The sequence below is a fragment of the Hibiscus syriacus genome, unplaced genomic scaffold (assembly GCF_006381635.1).
Source record: "Hibiscus syriacus cultivar Baekdansim isolate YM2019G1 unplaced genomic scaffold, ASM638163v2 tig00117040_pilon, whole genome shotgun sequence".
Taxonomy (NCBI): Eukaryota; Viridiplantae; Streptophyta; class Magnoliopsida; order Malvales; family Malvaceae; genus Hibiscus; species Hibiscus syriacus.
In genome coordinates, this window is record NW_024063535.1 from 1 (window position 1) to 10,065 (window position 10,065).

A 10,065-nucleotide genomic window follows, 5' to 3' on the forward strand; every position below is an offset into this window, starting at 1 on the left:
AAAGTTTTACACTACCTTTTGATGAGATTTATGGTATTTCCACTTAGCTTCTTAGTAATTAAGACACAAGTTGTGGACATTTATTCAAGGCTGCGAGTTATTTAATTTCAGAGGTCTCTGGCCATGGAAGAGAAAACGGAATTGTTGATTCTACACCTAAAATTCCACATAAAACAGTGAGTAAGAAAGTTGGGCAACTGGCTTTTAATGAAGGAGCAGCATCCAGATCTGGTATAGCTTCTCAGACAGCATCAGGTGTATTATCTGGCTCAGGTGTTTTAAATGCTAGACCTGGAAGCACGACTTCATCAGGGTTACTCTCCAACATGGTATCAACAATGAATGCGGATGCTGCCAGGGAGTACTTGGAAAAGGTTGCAGATCTACTTCTTGAGTTTGCTCAAGCAGATACAATTGTTAAGTCCTACATGTGCAGCCAAAGCTTGCTCAACCGGCTTTTCCAGATGTTCAATCGCATTGAACCACCTATTCTTTTAAAGGTACATAAACTATATCACTTTCAATTCCCTTTTCCTTTCTTCTTTGTATTAACTAGTCATATTTTTCATAGATACTGAAGTGCATTAATCATTTGTCCATGATCCAAACTGCTTGGAGAATCTTCAACGAGCAGATGCTATTAAGTATTTGATCCCAAATCTAGAACTCAAAGATGGGCCTCTTGTTTCTCAAATACATCATGAGGTTTGCCTATATACTTTGATCCTTATGCCTAATGATGCATTTGCTAGAAAATTTGATATGTCGTCTTCCCTCTTCTACTTGAGTTATCATCTGAGCTTATCTGAGGCATCACATTATTTCATAATGAGTTGCACCTGATTTTAATCTAACTCCTGCTAACTTTATCTATATATTATTTCCCTTACTATTTTGGGCTGTTATCTCTTGGGTTTAATTCTAATGTTGATGAATTTAGTAGATAATATGATGGTGGCTACCTGATGTTTGAAAAGTTTTCAGTTTCTTACCATAGATCGTCTTTGGAGTTTGTAACCACTAGCAAACTTCTGTTTTTGCTAAATAAATCTAAATTGCCTCTACTTTTAATGTACTAATTTCTTGTTACTTTGCAATTTTCTGTTCCTTTTTCTTCTCTCATGAGACGTGTATTTTCTCCCCATTGCTCTCTTCTGATCCAAATATCCACATGTATACTATTGATTAGTGCTGAGCCTTGAGGGAGGGTAGTATGTATGCTATGCATACCGGCTTCTTTGTTTTTAGCCTATTAATTATACTATTTAAGCCCTTTTTCCTTCTCTTTTGATTGGTAATTGGTAATGCATGTACTGCAGCTTTAAATCTCAAACCAAATTTACGTTTGAAGTTCTCTTATCTGATTGTGATTCTTTTTAAATCGGGATAAATTTTTGCTCTTTTGAGAGGTGCCACCCATTATTCTGATAAGTTCTGACTTACGTTCTGAAGGTCCTCAATGCCCTGTCAATTTGTGCAAGAAATAAGAGGAGACAGGAACAAGCAGCGGAAAATGGAATATTCCACACTTGATGAATTTTATCATGTCAGATTCTCCTTTAAAGCAAAATGCATTGCCGCTACTGTGTGACATGGCTCATGCATCACGTAATTCGAGGGAGCAATTGAGGGCCCATGGTGGATTGGATGTGTACTTGAGTTTGCTTAATGATGAAGTATGGTCTGTGACAGCATTAGATTCAATTGCTGTCTGCTTGGCTCATGACAACGACAACCGCAAGGTGGAACAAGCTTTGCTGAAGAAGGATGCAGTTCAAAGATTGGTGAAGTTTTTCCAGTCTTGTCCGGATCAACACTTTGTCCACATATTGGAGCCATTCTTGAAAATTATCACGTACGAGATACTACATCCTCCGTTTATTTCTTAGTATTTGAAGCCATTCTCATCAATTTCACAGTTCAAATTCAAATTAATTCTATACTTGCATCGATGCATAGAAGTTGGCTATGCTTCATTTTTCAAAAAGCTTCAACCTCCTCTGTTTCTCTCACCTTTTTCTTTAGACATTTAAGCGATCAATGTGTGGAAATTTTGCTAAACTGACCCCATTTATTTCTGGTGTGTAGGAAATCATCTCGATAAACACGACATTAGCTGTTAATGGTTTGACACCCCTGCTAATCTCAAGATTGGATCACCAGGATGCTTTTGCTCGTCTTATTTTACTTAAATTAATTAAGGTAAGTATGACCCTTTCTGCTGCCAGAATCTGTTTCGACTGATACCAATCTCCTTATAAACTTGTTTTTCTATGTCCATTAAGATTGTTTTCTCGAAGCCTCTACTGTAAGGATGTCTATCATGAATATCATTGTGATTTTTATTTTTGCAGGCTGTTTATGAGCACCCCCGCGACCAAAACAATTAATAGTGGAGAACGATTTACCGCAGAAGCTTCAGAATCTAATCGAAGAACGCAGAGATGGGCAAGTGCTGGTGAAACAAATGGCTACTTCGTTGCTCAAAGCCCTTCATGTTAACACCGTCCTGTAAGTTCATGCATTCCAAAGTTCTCCCTGTACGTATATTTCGACTCGTAAGGCGTGATTTTCCTTTCACCGTTGGTTTCGCCGAATTTTCGTTTCCCGTAGTTTCTCTAACGCATCAAAAATATTAACGATGATGGGGTGGAGGCAACTGGATATAGGAAACACTTTTGATTTTAGTTGGCTCACTTAAAAGGTCTTGGGAGTGGCTTTTGTTTTTGTTGTCTAGACCGTTCCTTGTGTCTAGCTTTAAATTCCAATGATTTGGTTCCAGTTTTGTGTGTTTAATTTGTAAAATGGAAAGCTTTGATATATGCAAAACATGAAATGGTGAGTCTGACAGAAGTTTATGGCTTGAACGTAAGTCATTAATGCTGAAGTGTGTTAATGAAGCATTAATACCTTTATATATATACATAGAGGAAGATTGGGGAGGATTTTTTTTTAAAATGTTTGGATTGAAAAATGATTAAAAAGTTATTATTTTAAATAAATTAATATTTTTATAATTTTTTAAATAAATGATAAATATGAAATTAATAATATTTTTAAAATAATAAAACGTTATTATTTTTAAATAAAATGATAAAATTATATTTTACCATTTTAGGTGTCATCGTTTAATGAGTGAGTTCGCGTAAGAACATATTTTTATATCAACTTTTTTCACCCATAATATGAAAAATGATAAATATTTTATCATTTTAATAATAATGTTTTTTATCTTATTTTTATATGATAATTAAAAAAGTTATCGTTTAAGGATTGGACATGCGATTCATAGATTTATACAGTTATCCAATCGTTTATTTAATTTGTTAAATAAATTTTTATGGATATATATTTTACATAAAAAGTTATCTCACTTACTCTACCAATTAAAAAAACTAATAAAAATATAAATCATAAATATGTTCATGATACAATTAATGTTAAGAAATTACAAGCTATTTATATTAGGTTTAATATAAAATAAATGTCAAAATTACATTTCCTTTTTCATTCAAGTTTTTAAATTTTTTCGGTCAATATAGGTGTTTAGCGTCACAAACTTAGCTATTTTAATTGTTTTTATCGTAATGATCGTAAAATAATTTGTTAAACGACATGTGTTTTGTTTTTCTTTTCAAAATTTATTTTTTTCCTTAGAAAAGTAAAGTTATTATTATTTTAAAAAACCCTAATATTTTCTAAAGTTTCAAAAGCACCCCCAAATGTTTTGTTTATGGGCACTGCACTGGTAAGCCACGGCCGCAACAACCTTGAGTTGGTGACGATGAGCCACTCCTGCTGCTTCCGGTGATGAAATTCAGGCTGTGGAAATTCGGCCTTCAACCGAAACGACTGAAAGGATTGACAATATTGCAAAGAGTTAGAGAAACTCGAAACCTTCAATGACTGTTCAATGAAATTGTAACCAGTTTGGAGAAATGGTAAAAGCCATGGAAATGGATACTGCAAGCAAAAAACAGGCAGCTTTGAATTGGGTACTGCAGATCAACTACTTCAACTAATTTCCTCACTAAAGTAATCATTCTTTTTTTTTTATGTGTGATGAAATCACAAGCAGTTCAAGGTAGGTCGTTAGCCATGGTAGCTATTTTTATGAACAAGATGGATTGATTCTAGCAGCCACCCTAAACCCGTGCGAAATAGGGATTTAAAATCCATTTCCTAGTACCGCCAAAAACCATATATAGTGTCGTTCGAAAATCATTTGTAAAACCCCAATGCTGTGAAAATCATTTGATAAATTGGTCATACGCAGCTGGGAGATGGGGCTGCTGGAGGGGTGGGATTAAGGGGATACGAAGAGTATTTGTGGGGGCTGATGGTAAGGGATTTATGGATTATGATTTTAGGGTTTGGGATGTTTTTAAAATTTAAGAAATATTTCGAGTTTTTTTCCTGAAAATAATAATAATTGTACTTATTTTTAAAATTTATACATATTACATGTCATATTTTAAGTGATTAATGGTATTTTTTTAACAGTAGTTAAGGCGTAAATATTTAACATGATGGTAACATTTATAATCTCATACTTATGTTCATCGAAAAGAAATTAGATACCTAAATGAAATATATATATATATAATATATATATATATAATATATAGTTTGAGCACTTATTTTAATATTAAATCTTTATATAATTGTTTTTTTGTTGGCAAAACTGTATATTATTATTAAGCCTTAGAGTTGATGTCATTTACCGACCATATGCCAATTCAGTTTAAAATTTATTAAAATAAGTTTCCTTTACATATTGATATTAGTATACATTTCTTATATTTTTTATGTAATTTTTAAAAATCATGTTTTAAATAAAACATATTTTATTAAGTAAAATATATTCTTTCATCAACTCAACAGCATGACATAATATAAAATCTACTCATTAATAAGCAAAAAGGCTCAGGTACAACCGCCTTAACATGCATATAAGGAAAGACGTTACCTAAAATATTATTTTTTTCTACCGAAAATATTAATATTGGACGTTACCTAAAATGTTTAACATTTCTGGTAAAGTACTACCTAAAATATTATTTTTTTTCTACCAGGAAATATTAATATTGGGTTCTATCGAAAATTAGTTAGTGAAATTAACATTTCCGCTAAAAAAATATTTTATATAGCACTTTACGAAAAATGTTAAAAAATATTAATATTTTTTATAAGACCTTTCTTTAGTCGTATATTAAAACTGTCGGATACCGGAATTACCCAACAAAAGGGTGTATATATCAGCAAAATGGGTCATCCCGTCATGAACAATTCACAAAAAGGGTCTCCCATGAATTATAATATATTCTCCACTGACCCATATGCCAAAAATGAAGAATCATCGAAGTTATTTGTTTCTGCTTTTCTGGTAGGATCGTAAACTAGTAAAATCGAGTTTGAGTATTGTTAAGTTTGGTTTAATTTGAAAAAGTATAAAATTAAGTTCTCTTGAATCGAATTAAAAATTAAAGCTCGATTTGGCTTAAAAGCTAGCGAGTTTAAAATCTTTAAATTCGACTCGAAATCACAAATTAAAGTTCTACTCGAGTTCGAAAAAATTTAAACTCGAAATATTATTAAACTTAACTCAATTGAAAATCAAATTTAAATCTGAACTTATGTACACGAAAATTTTATATTGTATTTAAAAAAAACAATATATAAATGTTAATATTATTAATAGTATAATTTAAAAACTCTAAAAATTAAATATATTATTTTTTTCGAGGGATATTAAATAGTTAGTTTCGGTTCATTAAGAATTCGAGCCGAGTTCAAGTCCAATAAGTCCATTAAATTTGAAAGTTAACCAAATTTTGACCGAATCAATCTCTAATAACTCGGGATCTATGTTCTCTCATTTACAGCCCTAGTTTCTGGAAAGTGATCAGGTGGCTGCCCTACTTCAAGCTTAACTGGATCCACAATTTACTTTCGTTAGTTTCGAAGTTGCAGAAACTAAATCATCATTAAAAAAAATGAAACCATGAGATAGTGATAGCAGACCTCAAATTATAAGAAACAGTAGAGTACCTTAACCTTCTTCTTGTGTTTAAATGATTTGTGAATGAGGAATCCGTTCATGTTTCCCACGACTATCTTGAGCTTCATCCTCTTTTACATGACGAAGAAGACAAGTTCAAGAAAGCCGTGGAAAAGCATGCTAACGAACCCTTTCTTTCTCTCTTTCACTCCATCCGTTCATTACATGCAACTCTCTCTCTCTCTCTCTATATATATATGTACATAAAGAAGAAGAAATGGTTGAAGGGAACGTATACGTGAAGAAGAGTGAAAGCATTGCTCATAAGAGAGATGAATGGTGGAAGAAAGAAACCAAAACTAAGAGAAAAAAGATAAAAGAAAGGGGGGAAGGGAGTGGTTATGGAGTTGTGTGATCATCAAACTGAAAGTGATTCCCTCTAGGAGTGCGGTTATACGGCACGTGCGGCTGACGAGTGGTTACCCCACGCGTGTCTGGTCCAAAAAAAGGTATGGTAGACCGTACAAGGGATGGAGGGCACGGCACGGCTAGAACACTTGCTGGTGGGGGCTAACTCTTCCTTCCTGCAACTCTTGCTTTGCAGTACCTCTGCAGATTGCTACCTATTTGGTGCAGCTTAAATAGTAACATATTTATATTCCAATAATTTGCTATAATCATATTACGTATTCAGTTTTTATTTTTATATTTTTAATAATGACAATGATATTTTATTAATAAAAATAATAGAAGCAATCAGAATTATAACGCACGTGAAAGGAAAAATGATACAATAGTCACTAAAAATTCATAAAAACAAAAATATTGAATCCAAAGATACGAAGAAGAACAAAAATTTAACTTGAGAATGACGTGCGACATCAAAAGAACTTAGTAACCATCATAAAATTTCATTGTCTCTGTTGAACGAGACACTTTACCAAGTGATAAATGAATGGCAAGCGAACCTAATTATCTGAAAGGTTGCTTCGCTACACAATTATGATTATATCGGTAAACAACCTTTTATTAAATAGATGATCTGATTATATGTGACCACCGATAAGCCAATCTAAAAATAAATGTTAGTGAGGGTCTTTGTACGAGCATCAAAACGACCTCAAAGGTATGTGATAAGCGTAGTAAAAGTCCTAAAGAACATACCACAAGAGCAAAGAAAGTGCATGTCACGAGAACATAAATTTTGAAAAAAAAATCAAGAAAAAAGAAAAAAATTGACATTATATGAAAAAACAATAGAACTAATACCACCAAAGGTTAGTGACAAACCTTAAAATTAGTATCGTCACTAACTAAATAAAAAAAAAGAAGAGAAAACGACATAAAAATATTGAGAGAAAATATAAATTAAAAAAAGAGAAAAAAAATGAAAAGATGAACATATATAATAATTATAACCCATTGTTAATTTTAGGTGATTATTATTTTTATAATTTTTTACTATTTAATATATTATTTATATGTTATTGTAAATATTTATATTGTTATTATAATACGTTTTTTTTATTTGTCTTTCATTTGCTCTATTAAAAATGCATTATAAAAAAACCCTAGAAGTATTTCATATTCACGTTTGAAGAATCATCAATTAAAATTAAATTGTATTCATAAAATGTAAAAAAAAATGAGACAACATACAATTATTCAAGGCACTAACTTTTTGGTTGGGAGTGCTTTAATATTTTCTACAGCTTCCCAATTTCTGAATCTAATTTATTATTTGATTTTAAATGTAAATCATCAAAATTATTATTTTTTCAAAAAATATCTTCAAAAATATTTTTAAAATGATAATTATATGAGTATTCAATTGTATGTAGTTCAAAATGATTAACGACGCTACTATTTCTTTTAGAACATACATGATTTGAACATTTTTATTTTTTAAGCTAAAAATAGTTTAGATAATATGTATGGAGGGGTAAAAAGATATTGGATTTTGAGGTTGTGCAGGGCAACTCCATCTATTTCCATTACAGAATTATATACGGGGAGGGATTCACTTATATCATAATATAATTAGACGAATGTTATGTTTTTATATATTTTTAAGATTAATATTTTAATAATCCAAATGTTACATTTTAGGTATTATTGTATTTATTATAAATGTAAAATTTTAAGTTAAGTTAATATTTTTATCACGTTGATTCAAAACAATATCTTTATAAATATATTTTGGGTAAAGTATAGTAATAGTCACTGAACATTTCCGAAACTTGCATTTAGGTCCCTCAACTTTTAAAACTTGCAATACAGTCCCCAAACATTTAATCCGTTTGCAATATGGTCCCCGCACCTATGAATATTAGGGTAAATTATATAAATGGTCACTAAACTTTTCAGGCACTTAAATTTAGGTCCCCCAACTTTTAAAAATTACAAAACAATTCTCAATTTCATTCTAAACCACAAATTCCAAAGTAATTCAATTTCATTCTAAACCCTAAATTCCAAAATAATTCAATTACATTCTAAAACCCAAATTCTAAAATACTTCAATTTCTGTCTTTTTTATAAACGACGCCAATGTCACTAAATTATTAATTAATTTTCTTTTTATATTTTAAAACATATGATAATTTTTTAATATTAATTTAAAGACATGAAAAATTTTTCAATAGTAAGAATATATGATAATAATTCATTTATTTAAAAATAAATATATTTCTGATTATTTGTGTATGTTTTTATATCTAATCATACGTGTGTTAATATATTTTATATCTTTCACATAAATATTAAGACTACATAAATAGCAGAGTCAAAATTTTATATACGAGTTATGTTAATTATAGTAATGATGTATAATATTTTATTTTTATATTATTTCTATTATAATTAAAATATAAATATTACCATGATAATTAAATATTTATTTACTTATTACATCGAATATTTTTTGTAGAAAAATTATTTAATAAAATCATAAAAAAACACAATAAAAAAATAAACACTGAAGTTGACTACTTCAAAAATAAAATAAAAAATCAATAATTTAATATAATATACCCTAAGTTGATGATAACAATCAACTCAAAAGAGATGGGGTTTGTGCCATGTTTTCGTAACATACGTAAACTTTCTATTTCATGGTCACGTATTCTTTTAGTTCTAGCACGATCTATTTTTTAATTTTCTAATATAGGTAAAAAATGTTATTTTCTTTAAAAGTTTTAAATTCAAACAATTGTGTTTGTAGGGTATATCTATATTGTTAATAAATTAATTTTTTTGAATAAATACTATCTTATAATCACATCAAACTATTAAAAAAATTAAATTATAATTGAAATAAATAAAATTATAAGGATGTCAATTGGGGATTTTGATTCTTAATTTTTTCATTGAGAGATTATATTTTTTTATTCAATTTCTTCCATAATCATTTTTTATTTAAATTATTGAGATCACTAAATTTACATTTACGAGGAGGGAGTGTATTTTTTCTTCACAAAAGTAAAAAAATCAAAACGCTATCACGTTCTTAAAGATAATCTATTATATTCTCCTTAAACTGAAGTATTTTAGAATTTGGGGTTTAGAATGTAATTGAATTATTTTAGAATTTAGGGTTTAGAATAAAATTGAATTACTTTGAAATTTGGGATTTATAATGAAATTGATGAATGTTTTGTAAGTTTTAAAAGTTGGGGGACCTAAATTCAAGTGCCTAAAAAGTTCAATGACCATTTATATGATTTACCCTAATTTTCATAGGTGCGGGGACCATATTGCAAACGGATTAAATGTTTGGGGACTGTATTCAACTTTTAAAAGTTGAGAGACCTAAATGCAAACTTCAAAATATTCAGTGACCATTACTATACTTTACCCATATTTAATTGTTAAAAAAATTTTATATAAAGAGATAAACTCCACGAGTTTAATACCTCAATTATTTTTATTTTTATTTTGATCATCCAACTATTAATTTTTTTTAAATCATACCGTTTTGATTTTTTTACCATCTGTCATTAAAAAATTAATAAACTATTGATATGACATTAAAAAAATTAATGATGATGTGACATCATCTTATA

At 29.7% G+C, this 10,065-nt stretch overlaps 1 protein-coding gene and 1 long non-coding RNA gene across 2 annotated transcripts; both read left to right on the plus strand.

Moving 5' to 3' along the window:
• Positions 1-89: 89 nt before the first annotated feature.
• LOC120197076 (MAP3K epsilon protein kinase 1-like) lies at positions 90-1,482 on the plus strand (the record flags this gene model as incomplete). The annotated part of the gene is made up of 3 exons (XM_039198704.1): positions 90-500; positions 572-705; positions 1,453-1,482. Coding segments are annotated over 2 exons (492 nt in total), but the record flags the coding sequence as incomplete, so codon positions are not given.
• A 19-nt stretch (positions 1,483-1,501) lies between these two features.
• LOC120197046 lies at positions 1,502-2,373 on the plus strand. The gene is made up of 3 exons (XR_005523240.1): positions 1,502-1,855; positions 2,089-2,202; positions 2,355-2,373. It is a non-coding gene; the product is annotated as an uncharacterized LOC120197046 (long non-coding RNA).
• Positions 2,374-10,065: the final 7,692 nt, after the last annotated feature.